Here is a 24421-nt window from a genome sequence, read left to right as displayed (position 1 = left end):
GACAGGCCAGGTGTCTTGGACGGAGTGAGGCTGCTCGTGGACAACGGCAGAGGTTTTGGTGTGGACGCACCCCCGTGGACGATCGTTCCCCTGTTCAGTAAAACCACAGTGAAAAATCTGAAGATGGCTGCCTGGGGTGGAGCTAAAGCCCTGCCACCTCACTGGTTAGGGTATAAAAAGACCAAAGGAGGAGGCGGGACTGCACAAGTGAGTGGCTACCGAGGCACTATGGGGCTTGCTGTGTAGCATTTTTCTATAGGGAAAAGTTTAATTAAGTATAAGATTATTTAAATTACTGAGGTATTCCCAGTCTGACGATGGGGAATATTCAAGCATGTGAATCTATGAAAGATCCAATGCTGGCGAAGATTACTTGAGTCTTACTATCACAAGGAGAAGACAAAGAACCTTTGTTTAACGACTGGATTATTGGAACCTTTTATTGTCACAAAGAACTGTTAAAACTCTTCTTACAAACCAGGATTTAATTAATTATTTTGGATCTGTGGAGCAGAATCCTGCTTGAATCTGGGCAATGGGAATTCACCCAAATCACAAGGAGAGACTACTGTCATGTTATGAACTTAACTGTTATATTTTGTTGCTTTTGAACTGTCATGCATTACCCTGTTGAGTTACCGTATGTACAAGTGTGAGGGACAGATATCCTTTGTTTGCATTAGTCTATTTTAGGCAGAGAAATCCTTGCCAGGTTAGGCATAATGAGGTTACTATTCAACCTTTTTAGTTAATAAAATAGCATCTTTTGAAAAACCTTCACAAAGTTGCCCGCCTGGCATTTCTGACCCTCACAACAGGTACCACATTTTTTTTTAAAACACACACATCCAAAAGCAATGCAAGTTTCCTTCACAAATAACAGGTAAAGTTACAGGTGGAGCAGATCAGTCTTCATAGAACATACACGCCATGGGCCTCAGCAATCCAGGCATCTCACACATGTAGAACTCGTCCAGCATCAATGGAAGCCTTTACATTTATTTTCTCACACATAAAAGTTCAGCTTGCCCGGTAGTGCTCTTCTTGGATAGCTAATGTGATTATCCTAAATCCTGCCCGACAAGCGTGTGACTGGGTGGTGGAGGCTTTGGAAATGGACTTTTAAAGGGGTGGGGGACCTGACTGTCCCATTCTAACTTTAAGCAAGTTTGAACATTCGCTCAAGGTATGTTGCAATGGCCGCAGTGGGTTTGGTAAGGCATCATGGCACGTTTCTCTCTCTGAGCCAGAACAGGCACCTTATGGGCAGCAATACTGCACATTTCAATGACAGAACTAGTCACATCATGTGCAACAGCAGTGTAAGCAGAACCACAGCATTTCAGTTTTTCCCAAACACGGAGAATGTGTCAACATGAACTTTCCCCGCAGAGTATGCCAGGATGGTTCTATGTTCATTCATCAGCCATTTTATTTTCGTAGTACTTTTTGCTGAAGGGTTTTTGCCGGAAAAGATTTTTATTTTGTATTTGGGGGGGATCCCACCCAATCTCTCCCTCCCCATTATGTATTCTCTATACCCAATCTCTCCCTCCCCATTATGTATTCTCTATACACCACCCCACACCACATATGCCCTCTCCCCCTAACATACATTTTTTCCGATGTTTTTGTTCAGCAAAACATTTTCAGCAATAAGCACTGTGAAAAATAAACAGGCGATGAATTAATGTTGTACTGCCAGAATAGGCCTCAAAAGAAGGGCATTTCCTCAAACAGATTGGTTACAGAATGGGTCACACCAGTGAATGTTATTTCAAAGATTCAAACAGAGTATGAGAACATGAGTTGCAGAAGTGAATGTTTCCCTCACGAAAAAGTAACCATGGAATGTAGTAGTGCAAGCTTATCTTGTATAGAAAATATCAACATCAGCCTCATGTGAGGAACCATGATTGAGACATGGACACAGAGGAGTCATAGTGGTTGCTACAAACATTCATTTAAATAATAAAGGGTTTGGAAAATGCCTCGCTGCCCCTACCAGAGGAGGTATTTCCCTACCTCAACCAAAACTAAGTGTCTGTCCTGTGTCAAGAGGTACAAAGCTAAATGTCCTGTGTCTGAAATCCTATCTTAGCCCTCGCATTCTAAAACAAACTCTAAGGTGTTAAGGATATTGTGCTTGGCCTTCAGAGTGCACAAAAGTTCAAGTTCAAAAGAAAGGTATGATTCCAACAAAAGTTGCAAATAGATAATATTTACAGTTCCAGGCAATGGCTCCTTTCCCCAGGTTTCTCTCCACCAAAACAAAAGGTCAAAAGAATAGCCCAGTTATGTACGGTCCAAGAGGATAACTCCCTCCTCCAAGTGTTGTACTCCAGTCCAGGGAAAACGACTCCTTTCCCTAGGTCGTTTCCCACCGTCAATGCAATTTGAAATCCTAAGGGCACACGTCTTCCTCGGGATGTCTCTTTTCAAAATACCACAACTTGAACACCTAGTATACTCCACTGCCATGATTCTCTCACATTCATTGAATGTAAAATCCTAAGGGCATGAATTTTCCTTGGGATTTCGAAATGTCACAGCTTTGTTGCAGGTCCCAGACTCGCAGAACACCTGGTATACTCCCCTGCCAGGTTCTCTTAGATATATTCAATGCAACATCTCAAGGGCATGGTGTCTTCCTTGGGATGTCTCTTTCACAGTTTCTTATGGGTGCAAATGCCAGATCCGCAGTTCGCCTGGTAAACTCTCCTGCCAGGACTTTCACATACATCTTCTTCAATTAGGGGGCGAGTGCCAGACTTACACAGTTTATCAGGCCTAAGTCTTTTCCATATTCCCCCCATGTATTGGGTCCACAACCCTCTGCTTGTCCATTCATGGCTTTCTTTCTCCTTCTTAAAGCCTCCAAATCAACTCCTTTATTGCTTCCCAGGCTGCACGACATTCGCAATGAAGTACCCGGTATCTAACTTCTTCGCGCTGGGCTCACCGGTCTGCTGTGGTGTGCTTTGTGCTGGTGGGCTTCTACAGCGGTTCGCCGACCGATTGATGGAGCATCCCTCTCCCTTTTCGCCGTTCGTCTGCTTCCCGGTGTCCTTTGATAGCCTCATGCTGTCTCTCGCCTCACGCTGCCTGTCCTCTGGTTTTCCGACATACGGGGAACAAAGGTTCCTGCTGTCTTCCTCGTTCAGGCATAACTACCCTAGCTTCCCGCTCTTCACCTGCTCTCAACTGTAGCAGAGCTCTTCCCAGGCCTTCTCCACCCATCGGGAGCAACCTGTTCCTGTCAGCTTCTCTCTCATATCCTTCAGCTATCAGGTTTTTAAATACCCCGGCAGCTAAAGCTTCTTTCCAATGATTAGAGCGCTGCGTTGGTTTCCGAGCTCTGGTGATCCTCCTAACTCCATTTCTCTTCCTCGTCCCAGTATTTTCAAAGGATTCATATACATGGCAGTGATAGTCCTTGCTATTTTATTTGTTACAGGATTTTGAAGGATACCATCAGCATGCTCTGCAGGTTGTTGAAGGGGATTGCATTTTAAAATTAAGTACAGATATAATGTGACTCTTTCTTTAGGGAGAGACCTGCAATTCGGACAAAGCCACACAGGAAACATAACACATATGGGGTTTAAAATCTATAATTTCATAGTATTTTTAATATTTCATCTCTTGCAAGAAAAGAATAGTAAAATGTCAAGTTGCTTGCTACCTGCCAGGCATACAAAAGCCACTCACTCCATCTATCAGCATGCACACAACATACTATTTCGTACTCACCAAGAGTCAATTATCACTGTCCAATAATCATTTGCCATCAGTTTCCTCGCTTGAGAAAGTCTCTGTTATTGGGTCTCCTTTAACTAGTTATGTATGACCCACTCAAACATTATAGTAATTTGAACAGATATTACTAAGCAGACATTCCTTACCTTACACCGGCGCAGTAGAACTCTTGCAATACATAGCAGCTGTCGTTCACCCACTGAGAAGTTTTCCCCACTGTCCATCACTTCAGATTCCAGCTTCTGAGGTAGTTGAGTGATCTGCATGGTGTTAAAAGATGATAGAATCTTAAACCATAGAGAAGGATGTGCGTTTGAGCTGAACGGAAATTAGGCAATATGCAGTATACTAACACATTTTCTGAAAGTTATTCCTTTGTACAGAGAAAACATGGGTTGTAAGTAAAAGATGTCCTGGATTACAGTCTCCACATGATGTCCTACTACTACTAAACTGAAATGTGACCAAGTGGTGGTAAATTGGCAGAATTCCCACTGGCGGAATAACAGAGTGGTAATTCTGCAGATTTTTTTAGGCAAAGTGGAGGATTTACCTCCAAAATCATAGGAATTACCACGCAGGAATTACCACGCAATTCTGCCAGTGTTAATTCCACCAAAAAGCTCAGTGGACTCCTATGGACACCAGAAAATGGGGATTTATACCGGCAACCACCACTTGCAATCCTGTGATAAACCCACAGACCCAAGTGGCAGTAACGGTAATTCCGTTTGTTGGTATTGCCGTGGATTTACAGCCGAAATACTGCCAAACTTGTAATGAGGCCCTATGTGTGCTTAACAGCTGATCTTTTTATTGAGACCACATAAGCAAGCAACAATTAATAGGCAGTTAGCACCCACTATCCTGCAATAGAACATAGATGGCAAGAAACCATTTAATATAAATGTGGTGCACATAGAGATTTGTGGTGATGCCAAAGGTTAATGTCAGTTCCTGTAGAAAGAAAGAGGGATTCTTGTGTCTGAAAAACACTTGATGAAGTGAAGAGTGTTTGTGTATGCTTGTCCATGGGGATGAGAGTTTATATCACTTATTCTTCAACCGGTTGTTCTTTCACATATTCATATACGCCTCATTGTTCCAGAATCCAGAACAGGAAATCCATTTGTTTATTCTCTGTAGTCTACCAATGTTCTCAATAGGAGTGTATTGTAAACATCTTTGTAGTGGCAACACAACTGGGGACACACTATCCCACAGATTGAATGGCAAAATCAAATCCTTTGTCGAACCACTGTGCCTTAAAAACTGCTCCTCTTATGAACACATCAGGTTTCTTTTTAGAGAGGATGCAAAGCTTGCACATGAATGTCCAGAAAATACCAAGCTAAAGTTGTAGTGCTCCAGCAAATAGTTTGCTCATCTGGAGCACATATCTCTCATAGATCTGTAGGCCTGAAATCAGTAGTAAATAATAAGGAGGTAAAGTTGGGAGGGAGGCAAAGGAAGATTAAATAGATTGTGATGAATCCTTGGATGTCGTCACTTCTCCCAGAGGGGGAGCCTCTTCTCATGAGGCCAGGGAGGTGAGGCCACTACCGGATAGTCCCCCTGGAGGTGGCACTCAGCGGGAGGATCTCATGGGGAGAGACACCCCCTCTGGGAACAGGGACCATAAGCCAAGGGAGACACAGTATTCCCATACTCAATCACACCCTTCCTTATTCTATCATACACAGGCCACTTCAGCACCCCACATGTATGTGTGTAAAATAGGAAATCCAACCTCCTTTGTGCGAAGTACTGAGACGAGGAAGAATAGGGACTACCCATTTGACATTGACTCAAGGACTGGAACGAAGAAGAGTCCATGTCACCCAGTGTAGAAACACAATGGTAATACCGAGAGAGAAGCACCGAGTCCTGAAGATCAAAGTGGGAAACGACTACAGGGAGCAGTCTAGTCACTCAGAGAAAGGGAGAGATGGAGAAGCGCCGAGAGCTGTCTGGTTCAGTTCCCATTCGTATGAGGTGGTTCCCAGCCTGGCAAGCCTGTCTGCTTCTGTGTGCTCTTCACCTGGCAAATTAACAGCTTTGAGATGAATGCCCTGAGTTATAGCCCAATTACATGTCTCCACTGCATAGAGCTGGAGAACTTGCTCCCAGCTGCTTGTTGACATAGTACATTGCAGTGGAACTGTCTGTTCTGATGAGGACAGTCTTGTATTTTATAAGATGGAACAATTTCAATGCTACAACAATAGCCAGATAGTGCATGTGGAAATACTTTTCTGATGTACTCCATTTGCAGTGAATGGTCAGCTCGTTCAAGGTGGCACCCCAACCTTCCTTGAAAGAATCAGTGGTAATTATAACTGTATTGAGTCTGGCTAGCAGCACTGTAAGAACGCAAGAAGCTAGACGACCTAGTATGTGCTGGTACCACCACGTTGCCATTGAGTCTCTCATGAGAAAGTGATTGACCACTGAGACAATATCCTCGAATCTCTCCTGGGTAGTGTGAGAAACCTAGGGGTATTCTCCCATCCAAGTCCTCTATTCAAGGGGCCAGCCAAGGGCCATTGTTCTTAGATCCAAACCCTGGGGGTGGATGGGCGAGGAAGGATCACCTGGGTAGGGGAGACTGGGGTTGTCCTCGTGGGAATACCCTGGGTGAGACTCGGTATTCAGATGGGACAGTCGAGAAGGAGGAGGAAGTCCCGAACGCCTTCAAAGGATATTGGGCCTCATTACGACCCTGGCGCTAAGGGATTACCGGTACCGGTAAGGGTACCCGTATCGGTAATCCCTTAGTGCCTGATTACGAGGTCCCTTTGCGGGTTGGAGACTTTAACGCCTGCTTTTTGCAGGTGTTAAAAACCACCCCGCAAAGGGACCTTGGTGCCAAGTACGGTGCCGCAATTTGCGGCACCGTACTTAGCGCCTTCCCCATTCCCATTGAGCCCTATGGGGCAAAAATGGGAACGGAAGGGCCATGGTGGCATGGGGAATTACCGCCCGCCAACCTCGGAATAGGGCGGTAATTCCCCATTCCGCCATGGCGGAATCGGTAAGTTACCGGCATGGACCATGGTGCTATTAGCGCCATGGTCCAACGCCAGGGTCGTAATGAGGCCCATTGTCATCCAGACACCGTTTTACCCCATGACTTTCTCTCAGAAGGAAGGAAAAGAAAGAAACCTCAATCTAAAAGGTAAACTAAACCTTTTTCCAAACCATGTCGTTAACCTTTTCTCTCGTTCCTCAAAACCTAGACAATATTTTGTAACCCCACTTCCTCCTTCTTGGTTACCTTCCTCCAATACAACTCTAGGACTAGGGAAACATGAACAAACACCCATTCATTATACTTACCCCAATACTCCCAATCAGAAGAAAGGTCAAACAGGGTATTAATATCCATCCATCTCTTACCCATCTAAAATACAGGGAATACTATCAAGACCCATGCTTGTATGATAACACATCAGAGAGATGGAATACTCTGCCACAAGGGGAAGCCATTTCATTTAATTATAACAACAAGGTCCAAAGAATCCCTAATGTCCCGTTCAATTCACAAACACCTTATGACTCCCCTATTCTTTAACAATCTCCTTCCCTAATGTCCCGTTCAATTCACAAACACCTTATGACTCCCCTATTCTTTAACAATCTCCTTGCAACAACCTACCCCACCAATGTCAAGTCCCATCTCAGCCCATCTCCTCCTCCCCATATACAACAAATACTGAGAAGAGGAAGAGGCAACTAGGATATATAAAGATTACCCATGGGTATAACACAGGGAAAGTAAGGGCAACCTACCATAGAAAAAACTCAAGTTGTCCCACTAATAGAGTCAGACAGGGTCAGGCATTCAGTAGTAACCATTCACACCTGACTCCACTTGACTGGTCTTTTTGCTATAAAAGGCGTGGTCTGACACAAATGTATGAGCGAGTAGGAGAGCAAGCAGGAGAACGAGTTGGGAGGAAAGCCGAGAAGCTAGAGCCGGCCAGGACCAGAGGTCAGAGACTCGGATGGCGAGGGCAGAAGCGTGGCGAGGGAGCTGTGTCTCCAGGGAGCCAAGAAGGGTCCATGTACGAGAGCCGAGAGGCATGCTGGTGCCCCGCAGAGCCTGTGTATGTGAATTCTCATCCCCTGGGCCGGTGAGACAGCCCAGGAATGTCCGAGCGGCTGGTGGTGAGACTGTGACCTCGGAACAAAGAGCCGGAGTGAAGCAGCAGTATGAAAGTCAGCTGGGAGAGTCTGAAAGCTTTGTAAAGCCGGGTTGTGAAGAGCACGATACAAGGGAACGCCAGAAACACATAAGAAAGAGGATGGCGTTTGAATGGGCGTTCGTTCAACAAAAGATACAAAGATACAAGTAACAGTGTAAGCTCAAGACACGCGTGTGTGTTGGACAATGAAACGCTATGAATGAAAGAGAGCCAGAAGCCTGTGAGAAACGGTGCGAGAGGCACGAGGGAAAGGACAGTATAAAAAGGGTGTGAGTGACCCGAAAAGAAAGAAGCAAGTGCAAGGGTGTGCAAAAGCATGAAAGAAGCTTGCAAGACGCACAATCAAGATAAGGAATAAAGGTCAGTGCAAGTGTACACAGAAAAAGCGAAGGAACATAGGAAAATGGTGCAGCAAGAACCTGAAGATAAGAAGTGCAAAAGGAAGTGAAAGTAAAGAACCAAGAGAGGGGCAAAGGATCAGAGTGGTCACCCTGAGGGAAAATAAAGAGCCTAGCATTTTCAAAAGCCGTGATTCTACCCCATAAGAGGATTATATGCAGGAAAGATTGTACATGAAAAAAGGCACATCCTGACCACAGCTGATTCCGAGTTTTGCTTTTTGAAAGCCTGAGCTTGGGGAAAGGAATCCCTGAGGGGCCTATTGAAGAAACTGACTTTGGGTTTTGAGTTTAGAAAGCTAGAAGATGCCTGAGCTTGGGGAAGGGAACCATGAAGGGCCTATTGAAGAAATAGAGTTTGTATTTTGCATGGAAAGCTGAAAGTGAACAAGTTAAAGCTTGGGGAAGGGAACGCCGAGGAACTCACAGACATTGGAGTTGTTTGAATTCACTGTAAGGGCCCTGTGGAGAAGGTCATACGAACAGCCATGGTGAGTCAACCCATCTTTGTGACATTGATTCCGGGCCGGAAACACCGGTGCCGGTAGGCTTACCGGCACCAGTGTTTCTAGACCAACACAGTCGTAATGAGGCCCACAGACTCAAAAATACTTGTTTTGAAACCTTTATTTACTAAGGTTCCTGGGGTATTGGAATGCCTGACAGGCCCCAACTCTAAAAGGATGGTTCTCTTAACTGATGTTTCTAATGGCCGTCGTCGTCTAATAGTCCAAAATAAAAGTCTGTCTTTGTCTAAACCTTTGCTTGCCCTCACGCTGTACAAAAATGTGATAGTCTTTTGAAAAGGAAAAATAGCAAAACCAAAGTAGGTTTCAGGTGGTCTTCCCACCAGGTTCAATTTGGTCAATGTCAATGGGAATGGGGACCACGGATGCACCAGCACCGTTAAAAAAGGTGCCGGTGCTTCCGTGAAACTCTGCGGACGGGTGCCGTACCGCCCGCCAGGGACAGACCTGGCAGGCGGAACAGCACCTGCCCGCAGAGATGTACTGTGCCGGGCCGGAAACACTGGTGCCGGTAGGCTTACCTGGTATTACCCAAATTGTTCGTTTACAATTGTTCGAATGAACAACTGACCGAATTTAAAGGGTCACAATTGACCTTTTCACAATTGACCGTATATATTGTGACCCTTTAAATTCAGTCAATTGTTCATTCGAACAATTGTAAACAAACAATTTGGGTAATACCAGGTAAGCCTACCGGCACCAGTGTAAACCCATGTTGAATAGTATTTGTATTAGTCTATGAGAGGAGACCATGGTATTCTCTGGAGAACTGGCTCGAATTGGCCAGTTGTCCAAGTACGGATATATGTGACAGCTGTGAGGGCTCAGAAATGAGAAGCAGACACAAAGTGGTAGAGTTTTCAACATCAGACATCTTTATTAAAATAAAAGGCTTGGATAAAGGTCTCTCTGTCCCTATCATATAGAGAGTTTCCCTACCTAGGAAACTAAAACTAAAGATCAGTCTGTGTCTCATCATCAAAATTATATACACTGCCCTTGTGTTCAAAACATACTAATCTGAACCTCACACTAGAAATGAACAACTAAGGGTGTAAGGAAATGTCTCTGACTTAACTTTGGTAAAACGTGTTCAGAATTAAAGCAAGTAAATAAATCCAATAAAATAATCCTTGGATGCAAAGGGTGGTTCCCTTCCCCTGTAAATTTCAGGTAGGATGGCCAAAAGTGCCTTTTTCAAACAATGGTTCCTTAAGGCTGGTAAAAGTCTCTCTCTTAAACAGCAACTCCATAATGATGGCAAAATTGTCTCTTTTACCCAACAATGTCTTAAGGATGACCCCCTGGTATAATCCCCTGCCAGGAATCCTCCAATAGGTTCTTTAGATCCACTGGTATAATCTCCTGCCAGGTATCTTTTCACAACATCTTATTATTTTGTATATTTCAAATTGATTTCCTGGTGTACTAACCTGCCAGGAATCCCCTTCTGGGGTGTTATAGATCCTCTGGTATGCTTCTCCGCCAGGTATTTTTCCCCCAAAGGCTCACTGCCTGGTGTGCTTCTTTCACCAGGCCTTCTTTCTATGTTCTCACTGTCTTTCAGTGTAGCACAGTTGTATTCCTTCACTGTCTATACTTAATTGGCTTGAGGTATTAGTTGTTCCAACTTTCTCCACATTGATATCTCATATATGGAGACTTGTTCAAGTTTTGCCTTAACTTCTTCATCAACATTCATTTGCTTATGATAACACTTGCTCAAAATGTCTCCGTATTGACATATCATACATGAGGATTTGTGCACATTCTGTCTTTGTATTTCACTTGGTCGCTATTCAAAATAGTTTCTGAATTGCCCACATGCCTGTCGCTACGCCCAGGGTCCCCAATGGCTCTGGGCAGACTCACTGGTATCTGGTAGCGTTCTCGACCCGTGGCAAGTTGCTGCAGTGAAGTTTTTACTCTTTTACTCTGGAACAGCGTTTCCTGCTCTGCAGATCTTCTCTCAGCTCTCCTAACAACTCTGCTTTCACTCGTCGGTAAGACCACTGCTATTTGGCACGACTGCTTCTCCGGTAACTTTGCTGCTGGCTTCGCAGCGGTTCTCCTATGGTACCTGCTGTGTCTCCTGTGGCCTCATGCCATGCCGCTAGTGTGAAGGTATCATGAAGCAAGACACAGACAACAAATTCAAGGTTCACACAAAACACTTATTTTCTTAAATGTCAGGATGGTTTAAGGCCTAACTTGCCCTATGCGAAGGTGGGATTTCCCTTCCTAAAGAAACTAGGGATAGTCTGAGTGGCTAAGTTCAACTTAAAAGTCTGTCTGTGTCCAAAACCTATGCTTGCCATCACAACTAAAGCTAAACAATGTGTAGGGATGTCGGAAGAAAAGAAATAGTGTTCCAAATAAAGTTCTGAGCTTCTTCTGGCTCTTTGCTTACTTTCTAGCTCTCCCTCACCAAGTTCAAAGCAGTTCCAAAAAGACTTGGGGTTCCCTTCCCCAAGCCAACAACACAGTTCACAAAGTCTTGGGTTTCCCTTTCCCAAGACGTCAGCACTTCCAGCTTGCAAATTCACAATCAGTTCAAGTCTCTTAATTCTCAAAACCAGTTCCAGGTCAACTTTATAATCCTTCAGGCTCTTCAAAGGTTAATACAGATTGCGAGCGTTCGCATTCACCTCAGCAATCTAATTCACAAGGGGAAATTCTTTATCTTTACTTTCCTTGGCTTTTCCAGACAGGGAATCCTCGGTCTAGGCACAGTTGTCGGACCACACAGTCCACCTATTACAGGTCACGCAACAGATAACCCTAGGTTTTCTTGCACACACAGGTTTCTCTTTCACTGCACCTGTGCTTTGGTTTACATTCACTTTGGATTCTCCTTGACAGTCTTTTGGCTTTGCCACGGTGTGTTCTTCCACACAACTCAACTTCATGAGCGCTCATCACTGGCTTTACCTTACTCAAAGATTTATCCTTTGTCTTTAAATGTCCGTTATTGGTGTATCACACTTGCTTTCATTTAATTTGTAAGCTTCTCAAAGCTTTCCTTTAGTTCAATATTCAATAATGCTTGCTTTATATTTAAGTTCCTTTACTTATAGTTCAGTGCGACTTGACAGCTACAGGCTCTTTCCTTGAGGTCCTTTCCTGTAACAGCAGTGAACGCTGTGAATGCCACTACCAGAGACCGAACACCGGCCCCAACCATCAGAGCACGAACGCGCGGCTGCCATAGGGGGCCGTGGGGACGAGGGGCAGTGCTGTGCTGCGTGTGCGGAATTTGGGTCCGTTTCGGCCGAGAACGGAATCAGTGAGTGAGTGGGAAGTGGCCTGGGGTTTGGGTCCTTCGCGGTCCCTCATGACTGCCCCTCTAGACCCTGCAAGCGTGTAAGAGACACCTGCTATTGTGCAGTTGTATATAGGAAGCAGAAGGGCCAGTCAGAATTATATTTCCTATGCGGACCCATTTTACATCTTTCTACACCTTTGTTGATATGTGTCCTGTGCGACTGTGGGGTGGGGGTTTCTCTTTACATTCTACCCTTAACCTTTGTGCCCCATAAGGGTATATGCTGTTCGGTAGTAAGAAAGCTGTTTGATGCCCAGCAGCGCACATGCAAATGCAACCGCCTTAACAACCCATTTAGTGGGGTGAAGTGGAGTTAGTGTGGTTCCTATTGATGTGGAGTTGCGCTGCTGGCTGTTGCTTGAAGATATTTGGCGGACTTTTGGAACCCCTCCTTCTTGCCTTCCTGCCTCGGCTACCCCAGGACATAAAAACTATTTCCTCTGCAAAGCAGAGTCAAGTGGAGTTAGCCGGTGGTCGCAGGTAAGCATAATAAATATAGATATCGAACTATTGAAGCTGACGTCAACGAGCCCTCCCGCGATTCGAACACATCTCCAGGTAAGACGTGGTGTCACCGTTGTGAATACAATTGATGCTGAGGATGTGGTTCTGGAGCGAGAGATGACTCAGGGGAAAGGCACCCCCCCGGCCCCAAATACAAACTCCCCGAGCAAAATGCTTGGTAAGTAGGGAGAGGTGGGGCGGGGGTTGTGGGTGTGAGACCGTTTATTGAGCAGGCGGGCTCGAAGCTTACAGGAGGGGCAGCATCGGAGGATACAAGGTGCACTGACACCGACAACGGAATGCCAGCGAACAACGGGCCCGATAGGGAACCAGCTAAGAAAAGCTTATAAGTAGAACGATCGTTGAACTCTGCTAAGAGATTACATTCTTGCTCGAGTCTCATTGAAACCATCAACTCGAGCTAGGGGAAGTTGGCAGAAAAAGGCCAGAGGAAGGAAAGACCAGAAGTAAATAAAAAAAAAAAGAACATGGCTAAAAGGTCGACAAGAGAGCGGGCAGAAGTATTATGGTGTCCAGCAAGTGGTGAGAACTAAGACCTAGCAGCCCACTTGGCTAAAGGGCTCACAGATCTAACCATTAAGACCACCCACCAGAAAAGGCTCAGCTTATCAAGAGTTAAGTAACGACTGCTGGTCTTGGAAAAATCATTAAAACAAGCAAGACATTGCTGTGGAACTACAAGCCTCTGAAGGGGGTGGTCATAATCGCTTGTCCAAGTAGAGTGGTGAGCTTGGCGCAGTCAAGATCTGTTCCACAGCAAACAGAGGAGTGGGCCAAGGTGTTGACGGAGGAGATGGACGGAGCTCACAAGCTGAAAGGAGTGGATGGACCGGGAATGGTTTGGGAAGGAGGACAACGAAATGAACAACCAACAAGTTGGGCCTCGGCTGCTGAAAGCATGGACGATCAAGTGTTCGTGGATGGGCAAAATGCCTCTTCCACCATCTCATCTGTTTCCTCTCATCAACGTTCTGATCAACGTTCTGGGTGTCCTGGTGAGAGCAGAGGGAGTAGGGAAGTGAAGATCGGGCCTAACTCCAACAAATCATAATGGCCTCCCTATCAACATCTTTATTGCCCTTTATAAAGCTCTACAAGACTTTATGTAGTAGCTTGCAGGATCAGTCCTCCCTTATTGCGGCAATGTCTAAAAAGTTGGTAGGGCAGGAATCCTTGGCAAGCACGTTGGATTCCCGGTTAGACAAGGAGGCGGAAGCATCTGCTAAGTGGCAAAATCGCCTATGCGATCTTGCTAAGAGGGAAACTTTGGATAAATATCTGATGATGGAGGCTTTATCATCCGATTGCAAATGGATGAGGGCACAATGTAAGAATTCACAATTGGTGGAAAGATCAGCCCCCGCCCCCAGGATGCAGGGGTATTAAAAGAGAAAAGTGTGCCTGCAGGTCAGGTTTGACTTTGCCTGACAAGCCGGAGCCCAAGAAATCGACTGCAGATGAAAACTTTTTTCAATGTTCAAGTCATGTAAGCCCCCTGAAGGCATTCAAGTTCCAGCAAAGGACTCAAAGAAAAACATGCAACATATGGAAACATCTAAAAATATGTCGGGGACAACCAAGAGAAAGTCTAATGGCTCTAGAGCCTTCTTAAGAAATCTACGCTCATCCCCACCGTCTGACAATAGACCCACAGCTAAGCGAGCAATGAAAGAATGAATCCTCTCAGCAGTGGAGTCGACTAAAGAAGTATTGAATTAATTGGAGACGGTGCGAGAGGAGGAAATAGTAGCTCTTTCAGAGATTGGGCTGAGTGATCTTATTGAACAAATTGAGAAAGACCAAGAGTATGACATCTGGAAGGATGTGAGTAGGAGTAGCTCGGAATGGGCTAAGATTGAGAGCCAAATGGATACGACTACGAAACACAAAAATAATGTAGGGCAAAGACCTAGCTTAAAACAAATGCAATCACCAATGCAAAAGGATATGAGGAGGTTTAGAACATTGGAAGAAAAAAGAAAGGGAAGCATCCAACAAGAATAACTTTAAATCCCGCCGCGTGAGGAGGTGAAAATTAACAGTTACTCACTGTAGTGACTAACTTACTCTTAGTCTATAGTCCTCTTTCCTCCATACTGTAAGGGGTGTCCCTCGCGAGGGACGGGAGACGGAACCTTTTTCACCAGAAAAAATCTTCCCCTTTAAATTTAGAGGCGCGCGGCCCTGGGAGCATTCACTCACCTGACTCCGCCCACAGGTGCCACTCCTCAGTCCCCATTGACACGTCGACAATGATAGGCATTGCCTAATGACACCAGTATTATTAGGGGGAGGATGGTGGGATGTATGGAGGAAAGGGGACTATGGACTAAGAGTATGTTAGTCACTATGGTGAGTAACTGTTAATTACTCTTAAATCCCGTCCCCTTTCCTCCATACTGTATAGGCGATTACAACTGAATGTAGCCCCAGGGTGGAGAGGAGCCCCTCCTTAAGAAAACAGGTTTCTTAGAACCACCTGCCTAAATGCCGTGTCTGACCTAGAGGGGGTGTCCAAACAGTAGTGTTTACAGAAAGCCGAAGGGGTGGCCCAGGAAGCCGCCCTGCTGATGACCTGCCACGGCACATGCCGTAGGAACGTGATGGCCGTGGCCCAGACCACATCTTTTTGTATTTTTGTTTGTATTTGTTTGTTATTTGTATCGCGCACCAAACCCTGGGGTAACTGGGCGCTTGAGAAACTTGGTGGTTACATACAGAGAAGTGCAATACATTCATGTTACAGTCAAATATAAAATACAGAGAGGGACCCTGGTTACAGGTGGGTCTGGTATGAGATCAAAGGCATAGAGTTTGGTTTGACAGACAAATGATTAACAGATCATACGTCATGACAGACAAAAGAGTGGCAAATCATAAATAAGCAGTGGTGAGTTTACGTGGTGAGGTCTCTTAGTGGCGAGACTACTTGCTCAGCCATTTTTTTATTTTAGCTTTAAAGGTGAGGAAGGAAGGTTCCTGTCTGAGAGGGATGGGAATGGAATTCCAGCATTTGGCGGCAAGTACTGGGAAGCTAGTTCCTCCGGCTGTTTTGAGAGTGAATCTCGGTACCGTCAGGTTGTGGGAATGAGATGATCTGGTAGTGCGTGTAGGTTGGTGTTTGCAGAATTTGTACGCCAGGTGTTAGGGAGAATTCTCTCTTTAGGCTGAATTTCCTAACCTAGTGAGTCCCCCAGCAGCTTTGCTGGATTTCTGGAGTTTGTTTTTTTCCTCCTGCCAAGAGTGAGACTCTTTTCCAACTCTTGGACATGATTTATGGTGTTCCTTTGACTGCTTATGTGTTTTATGGGCTATGGGTCCTTTACTCCATAGGGTCTCATGTGTTTTTACTATGTGTGTTACACAGCACCCTCCGTGCAGTAACACAGGGGTGTCATAGTGACACCCCACCATAGACTCCATACCCTGGGACTGAGTACTGTCTCCCAGGGCATGTAAAGTCACCATTGGCTTTACTAGTCCCAAATTATTAACAGAAACCAGTACAAACCATCATATTGTGGACGTACTGGTCGGGGCAATTCGATTGCCCTGGGGTCTGTTAGTCGGGGGGGCACGTCTCCGTCCCCCCTGATCGAGTTTTGGCTGGTGGCAGTGGAAACTACTTTTTATATTCAACCGCAAATATTTTTCTATGGGATTTTCCCATTGTTCGAGGCTACCAACTTTAATTATTTAATTCTCATAGCCTCGAACATACCGCTGGTTTATTTAATTAATATTAATTCTCTGGTTGGTATTTTTTGCCAAGCCTCGATTCTAAAATGGCGTTTGTGTTCTCTTCTGTGACTCCAACCCAAGTCGAGCCCTTTGTTCCACTTTTTGGCGTGCTTCTCCACAGAAGCCTCCAAAAGTGGTGTCACTCTGTCTGGGTACCACAGAGGGTGTGGGAGGGGGTTTAGGCACCCTGGACTGAGTTACCTTGGTAACTCAAGTCGCACTCTTGTGTGATTGGCCCAAGTGGTGAGCCGGCCGGCTCACCACTTAGCATGTTTGATTGACAGCTAGGCTGAGTGAATAAGGGTATGCTGCATAAAAGCAGGGATTTGGGGACTGGAACTTCAGAAGTCGCCACAGGACCTGAGAATCTGACGAACGAGAAGCTGAGCCAACCTACCACGACGACACCACCGGAGGAGCCCTGCAGAACCGACTCACCACTTCCCGACGACAGAGAAGATCTCCCGGTTGGAGAGGCTTCTTCCCCTGACTGGTGGGCACAACCAGTTTACCTTCTTTTCTTCGCACCCCAGACCGGTTTGTGGTCGAACTGCCCGTGCCAAGCACCCCGGCGGCCGGATAGCCACTCACCACTGAACCGCGAATCAACGGACCGCTCCTTGTACCTGAGCAACTCAGCGGCTGGTTTCTTCCCTGGCAATGCAACGGACTCCTGTCTTCCTCCACGACGAGATCCTCTCTTCCCCCGGATGAAGCACCGCCTTGCATCCGCTGCCAGGAACAACTGCCCCCGCTGGAGTGTTCTCACCACTTTAAGGTACCGTGTCCGCCAGGTCTCCCTTTCTAAAGATTGCTACAAGGTAATAATAACTCCTTAACCTTCTGGACTGGGCTGGCCGCCTTGACCCTCTAACTGGTCCCTTTCTTTGGTCCAACTCCTTTTTGAACCATTACAAGACTTTTTGTGCACTGCAACCGTGTGACCTTGGACACATTTTGTTTCGATCCTCTTAAAGCGGATCCAGCCTACTGACTCTGAATTCACGGTTGTACTTTGCCTTCCTCTCTTGTAATGTTCTTGTAAAAGTGTTGGGATCTGTTCAATTTGTTCTCTGCTTTTCTCTCCCTTTTTAAAACGAACTATTAGAGTGCCATCTACTTTAAGCGCTCACCGCTGTCTGAAAATAAGTGGGGCTTTACTTAAGACTTGTCTAATATTCTTTTAAGGGAGTGTATATATTTTAGTGCCCGTGTTTTTGAATTGCTTACTATTAGTGCCTGCGTGTTTTTCTAGATGTGGTTTTTAAATAAATAATTATATCTCTTTTACACCAAGCCCTGGTCAGTGTTTACTTGTTCTATTGTGGTCTCTTGACCTATTGTGAATACTCTGTATACTGCCTAACTCTTCTTGAGGGAAGTCTGACTGCTCAGCCACAGCTACCAAGTGAATCTGTGTGGTACAGACTGCTACCAAGTGGGTTTATTGCCAAACACCTGTAGTCTTAAATCTTTTGCAGTGGTCCCAGAGGGAACTGCACAGGTTTCTGCATAACACCAGGTATTTCAGAGCTGAGTTTGTGAGGCATGTGTGTGTGATGGCCAAGGTGCATAGTGTGATTCTGTCACGGATGGATAGCCAATTGGCGTTCTGTCTGTGAGAGATGATGTGGCAGGATCTGGGAAGATTGAGCGCTGCTCTCGGAGAGTTATTCTGAAGTATATGGAGTTTATTCAGGTTATGTTCAGAAGAGCCCAGGAAGAGAGTGTTGCAGTAGTCGAGTTTAGATAGAGCAAGTGCTCTAGCCAGAGTTAAGCAGCTGCTTGTGGAGAGGTAAGCTTTGCAGCTATAGATCAATTTGTTGATATAGGCCGTGGAGGAGGCCACACTGTTTACCTGTTTTTTGTGCGAGAGAGTTGAGTCGAGGTAGACCCCCAATGTTTTTATTTCTTTGGACACATTGATAATTTGCAGTCGATGACGAAAGATGAGTATTTGATGTTGAGTTTATTCAGGCGTGCTTGAGTCCCCACGATCATCAACTCTGTTTTGTCGTCATTGAGGCAAAGACTGTTAGTAGCCATCCAGGCCTGGATTTCGAGGTAGATGGTGTTTAGTAGTTTGGAATCATGGTTGTAGCAGCCAGTGAGCGGGATGAGAACTTGAGTGTCATCTGCATAGTTAGTGTAGATGACACCCAAGTTGTCTAGTCGGTCGAAAAGTAGCTTTGTAAATATATTGTAGAGTGTGGGTGACACACAGGATCTCTGTGGGATGCCGCAGAGTATCGATGTGGGGTTGGCTGAAGCTGACGGGGAGAAGACACTAGTCGTCCTGTTTGATAGGAATGATTTAACCCAATCGGATGCATTGGAGGAGAAGGCTGCCGCAGTGTTAAGGTGTTTGGTGAGGATTTGGTGGTCGATGAGGTTGAAGGCCGCGGATAAGTCTAGGAGTAGGAGGATTGCTAGTTTATCACTGTCCTTTGCCTCGTCCATTTGAATCTTAAGATCTAGGAGGGCTGTCTCAGTTCCATGTCTGGGTCTGAAACCCGACTGTCTCAGTCCCAGGAGTTCATTTTCCTCTAGGTGTTTCTGTATTTGCAGATAGGCCACCCGATCCAATATTTTTAGAAAGAATGAGACGGTGGTGATGGGCCTGTAGTTAGTGGGGACATTTGGATCGAGGTTGTTTTTTTTAGTAGGGGCATAACCCAGGCTTCCTTAAAGTTGTTGGGTACTTGGTTGGTGGCGAATGAGGAGTTAATTAGGGCGGTGATGAAGGGAGCTGGGTCTTTGGCATCTTCTTTAATCACGGTGGCAGGGCAAATATCTCCTTGGCAATGAGAAGGTTTCAGACTTTTTATAATGACCTCAACTTCCTTTGGGGTGACTTGAGAGAAGCTGAAGGGAGTGCACGGGTGCGGTGTTTTCTCTGGGTCAGAGGCGTGTTGGGCTCCCATGGAAAGGCTTGCTTTTTTAGCGCTGATCTTATTTTGGAGCATGGTGATTTTATCTGCGACTGCTTGTTGGATTTTAGTACACCACTCTGCATCCTTGATGCAGTCTTGTGTGGGTGGTGCAGGGGATTCGAGCTCTTTTAGTACACCGAATAGTTCCTTGTAGCTGGAATTTGCATTCTGGATTCTGGAATTATATGTTTCTTTTTTGGATGCGAGGATAGCTGCTTTGTAGGTAGCAGACGCTGACAAGTGCAGTTTTGTTTATGATGGAGGGCGATTTGCGCCAGGTGGATTCGGCTGATCTTTTTATATTTCTGAGACTTTTTAGTTTGGGGGCAAGCTAGAGGTTTGGCTTTTCTGAGTTTAAGTGGGGCTGCAAGATCCAGTGCAGATTTGAGAGTGTTTTTGTATAAATCTACCAAATTAGGTGGATCAAGGTTGCGGAAATTGGTCTCATTAAGGATGTCACTGATAAGTGGCTGGAGGCTATCTATGGTTATGTTGCGACAGTTTCTGGATAGCGTCGGAGGTGCTAAAGTGGTTTTGGTTGGAGAAGGTCCAGGGATGGAGAATAGGATGAAATGATGGTCTTACCAGGCTACGGGTTAATTAGGGTAATGGATATAGAGCAGTCCAGGTCGGCGACCCAGTCCAGCGTTCTACCTTTGGAGTGGGTGTGTGTTTTGACTCTGTGTATGAAGCCCAAGTTAGAGATCGAGTTGTTCAGAGCTAGGGCGTGATGATCATTAGGATATAGGAGGCCAAGGTTCATACCTCCTAAAAGGATACTTTGGGATCCAAGTTTGGTATGAGTAGAAAGGAGGTTTAGGATGTCCTCCTCAAAGGATGGGGAAGGGCCGGGGGGCAGTAGATAAGATGCAGGAGAATTGTTTGGGAGGGTGCGAGGGTTAGTTTCACCGACAGGAGTTGCAAAGGGGAAGCTGGCACAGGGAATGGCTCTGAGGGCTAGTTGGGTTTTGGCAATGAAGGTCACTCCTCCGCCTTTGCCCAAAGTTCTGTCTGCCCTGATGATGGTGTAGCCTTCAGGTAGGGCAAGGGAGAGGGCAGGTCCTGCTGCTTGGTGTAGCCAGGTTTCTGTGACAGCCAGGAAGTCAAGGCTGTTTGTAACGATAAGATCCGCAATCTCAGAGACATGGGCCACAAGGGAGCGAGCGTTAAGGGCTCCTTTGATATTAGATGGCTGTGAAGTAGTGTTGAGTGAAATCAGGTTCACATTAAAATTAATGGGGTGTTGTATTGGGCAATGAGGTGGTACAGTTTTGGGAGTTAGGTTGAGGATTTTTGGGCCGGGTGATGGTTTTGTGGTTGAGGAAACAAGAGCCTAGTCTTTGGTTCCTGGAGTGGATTTGAGAGTGGGATGAGAGGAGTAGGTGGAGTGGCGAAGCGATGTATCCATTCGAGAGGGCTGAAAGGTTCAAAAGTGGCAGTGTTTAAGGGTATTGTACTAGTTGGTTTGAGGTTGAGTGTGGGTGGGAGAGGTGGCAGAGAGCAAAATGAGTGGGTGGTCTGGTGAACTAGGGGGAGGAATGAGGCAGGGCCAGGGTGGCTCTGTGGAAAGAGGACATGATGATTTGTCAGTAGGCTGGTAAGGTAAGTCTATGAGTTAACTAAGGGCAGAAAAACTGAGGGGTGTCTAAAGTGGCAGAGTGGGCGTGCTGGTAGCAATAGTGTATTAGTTACCACAAGTGGGACATCTTGCATGCAGTTTCTTGGTTCACAAATTGGTCTGATTGGTAATTTACATGCAGTAAACTGGATCAGAATGGCACAAAGGGTAAAAATGCATGCAGTAGGCTGGTTCACAATTTAGCACAATGGGCAGATTATGGACAATAGGCTGTTTCAGAATTATCTAGATATAATCAGTAGGCCAGTTCAAAAACAACACACTGGGTACATGGCATGCGGTAGGCTAGTACACAAAATAGCACAATGGGCAGGCTATGGACAATAGGCTGTTTCAGAATTATTTGGATATAAACAATAGGCTAGTTCAAGAACCACACAACGGGTGAATTGTATGCAGCAGTACAACTCGGATTTAGCGCAAGGGTAAAGTACAAGTGGTAGGCTGCATCAACATTGGGGCAGTGGGCAGTTTATAGGCAGTAGGGTAATTTCAGAGATGGCGTAATATGTATGGTACGCACAATAAGCTGGGTTGAAAATAGTGTGATTTGCCAAATCAGTACTGTTGTGCTACTACAATAGAGTGTAGCCCTGTTAGATAGAACCCAGGAAATCAGTAGTAGTATTACTACAGTAATAGTGATAGGTACATAGTGCTGGCCGGTTTCTACAAACTGCTATTTAGAGTTTTGAGCCGTGATAGAAGAGAGTGTTGACATTTGTAAGCGACCAATACAGGCAAGTCAATAACGTGGGTTGGATTAGGATGGAACACGGAAGGAGTGAGTTCAAAGACAATTAGTACCATTGGTGGAAGTCAGGGTCACCTTATAATATGGATCAGGCGGTAAGCGGCGCTCACCGGTCGAACAAGTGGAAAACAAGGCCTTTTTCATTCTGGCCTTCTTCCTGAGGCCGGCTTCCTTCCGCCTGCCGGCAAAGCTTTCCAATAAAACAAACACACAGAGGTTGCTTAGCAACCAAAGCGAGCCTCGCTTTCGGGCCGCGTTGTGCCGGCCATTTTAGGGCCAGGCGCTTTTTTTTAAATAGAAAAGTAGCTGATTTATAGATCGCGGCATCAGCTACAGGGGAGGCACACAAGCTGGGCAGCAGGGCGCTCTCCTTGGGGGCCAGATGCTGGATTGATGGTGAGGGAACCAGGCCCAAATGTGGGCATTGATGTGTCTCGTAGCATGTGGCTCGTGGTCTGGCTGCGATGTGCTGCGGTTGCAGCAGGATATGGGCTCCTGCCCTCTCTACTCCAGGTGGATGGAAGGGGAATGGGGGCACAAGCGTCAAACAAGGCCTTTTTCCTTCTGGCCTTCTTCCTGAGGCCGGCTTCCTTCCGCCTGCCAGAGGAAGCTTTCCAATAAAACAAACAAACACAGAGGTTGCTTAGCAACCAAAGCAAGCCTAACTTTCGGGCCGCGTTGCGCTTGCCATTTTAGGGCCATGCTTGGCTTTTTTTAATAGGAAAGCAGCCGATTTATAGATCGTGGCGTCAGCTGCAGGGGAGGCACACAAGCTGGGCAGCAGGGGGCTCACCTTGGGGGCCAGATGCTGGATAGATGGTGGGGGATGCCAGGCCCAACGTGGGCATCGATGTGTCTCGTAGCACGTGGCTCGTGGTATGGCTGCGATGTGCTGCGGTTGCAGCAGGAGATGGGCTCCTGTCCTCTCTACTCCAGGTGGATGGAAGGGGAATGGGTACATGGTCATGTAAGTTAGCTGGAACGGGTTTGTGCTGCCACTCATAGGCCTCCGTGATGGCCGCAATCATCCGCTTGCTATGGAGGCGTTGGAGGCCTGATAACCGGGCCTTGACCCACCGAAAGTGACAAACAAGGTGTCCGACTTGCGGAAGTTCTTGGTTCTGTCCAGGTAGTATTTCAGCGCACGCCTGACCTCCAGACGGTGCAAGACCCTCTGATGCTCGTCCTTGGGGTCGGCGAAGAAAGTGGGTGAGACTATTTCCTTGTTGACTCTGCGAGCTGAGAGGAGGCCCACGAGCAGAGCTGTCTTTATGGTGACCAGCCTGATGTCCGCGGACGCCCTAGGCTCAGAAGGTTTGTGTGCTAAGGCGCCCAACACATCATTAAGGTCCCACACCGGGTGTGACTTCTTTATAGGCGTGTAAAGTCTGTGGAGGCCCGCCAGATGTCGCTTGACCATCTACTCTTATATTGGCTCCTACTAGCCTTGCTTCTAGTGCCTTGCCTTGGTTAGCCTGAGATAGGCTTAAGTGTTTCAGCGTGACCTGCTCAGGAGCCATGTGCGAGGACTAGCTTGTGAGGAGCAGGGATGATTACCCTACCCCCCAGCTGGGCCAGGAGAGGAGCTAGGCCCAGCGGTAGGTGAATGGACGGTCTGTCCGATAGGCTGAGGAGCTCGGAGAACCACAGTCTGGCTGGCCACCAGGGAGCTATCAAGATGATGCTGAGGTGCCGGGATTCCTTTATCCTGCAGATCACCCTGTGGACTAGGGGTGTGGGTAGGAAGGCATATGCCGTCATGCCATTCCATTGGATCTCAAATGTGTCACCACGGGAGCCGGAGCCCTACCCTTGCCACGAGGCGAACTTTTGGCATTTCCTGTTCCGGGAGGCAAAAAGATCCACCTGGGGAGGCCCCACCTGAGGAAGATCTCCTTCAGTACCAGGTCGTTCAATTGCCACTTGTAATTGTCTGCCCCCAGTCTGCTGAGCCTGTCCGCATCCAGGCTGGATACCCCGGGAGGTGGACAGCCATGAGGTAAATGTTGTTCTCAAGAGCCCATTCCCACATGCCGACTGCTAGGTTGTACAGCTGAGGGGATCTGGTCCCCCCCTGCTTGTAGACATAATACATGCTGGTGGAGTTGTCTGTCTGGATATGAACTGTCATGCCCTTGATAAGAGGGAGAAAGGCCTTGAGAGCCAACCATATGGCCTTAACTGTAGTAACTGTGATCTGAGGGTCCGGCTGCCGGAAGGGCTGGCCCTGCCTCAGGTTGAAGTCTGCGGACCACCCGTGGATGTCTGAGTGGAGAAAGGGCGGAATGTTGACTGGCTTCTCTCCTCTTGGGAGCCCTTCTCCTGATTCCATGAGGCTGGAAAGTGCAGCTGTAAACTCTGCATCCTGAGTCTTGTGTGGGTCACGGCCCAAAGGACTGCTGCTACAAGGCCCAGTAGGTCTTGGTACCACCAGGCCGAGGCCACACTGGTAAATACCCTGGGAGCCGCGTTGAGGCCGAAGGGTAGCACCTTGAATTGGAAATGGAAGCCCATGATCCTGAAACGCAGTAGGGAACGATGCGGCTACCAAATCGGGACGTGTAGGTAAGCATCCTTCAGATTCCTGGAGAACATCCAGTCTTCCCCTG

At 46.6% G+C, this 24421-nt stretch overlaps 1 protein-coding gene across 5 annotated transcripts in view; it reads right to left on the bottom strand.

Moving 5' to 3' along the window:
* Positions 1–24421, bottom strand: part of ABCC5 (ATP binding cassette subfamily C member 5) — a 2124586-nt gene that overhangs the window by 111514 nt on the left and 1988651 nt on the right. For all 5 annotated transcript variants that reach the window (XM_069618835.1, XM_069618837.1, XM_069618836.1 and 2 more), the window contains one exon: positions 3906–4019. In XM_069618835.1, coding sequence (XP_069474936.1) covers positions 3906–4019 — 114 coding nt within the window. The remainder of the gene's footprint in view (positions 1–3905; positions 4020–24421) is intronic.

The sequence above is a fragment of the Ambystoma mexicanum genome, chromosome 10 (assembly GCF_040938575.1).
Source record: "Ambystoma mexicanum isolate Mex_15411 chromosome 10, UKY_AmexF1_1, whole genome shotgun sequence".
NCBI classification, from domain to species: Eukaryota; Metazoa; Chordata; class Amphibia; order Caudata; family Ambystomatidae; genus Ambystoma; species Ambystoma mexicanum.
Note: the sequence above shows the minus strand (reverse complement) of the source record. Positions and strands in the feature narration are given on the sequence as shown.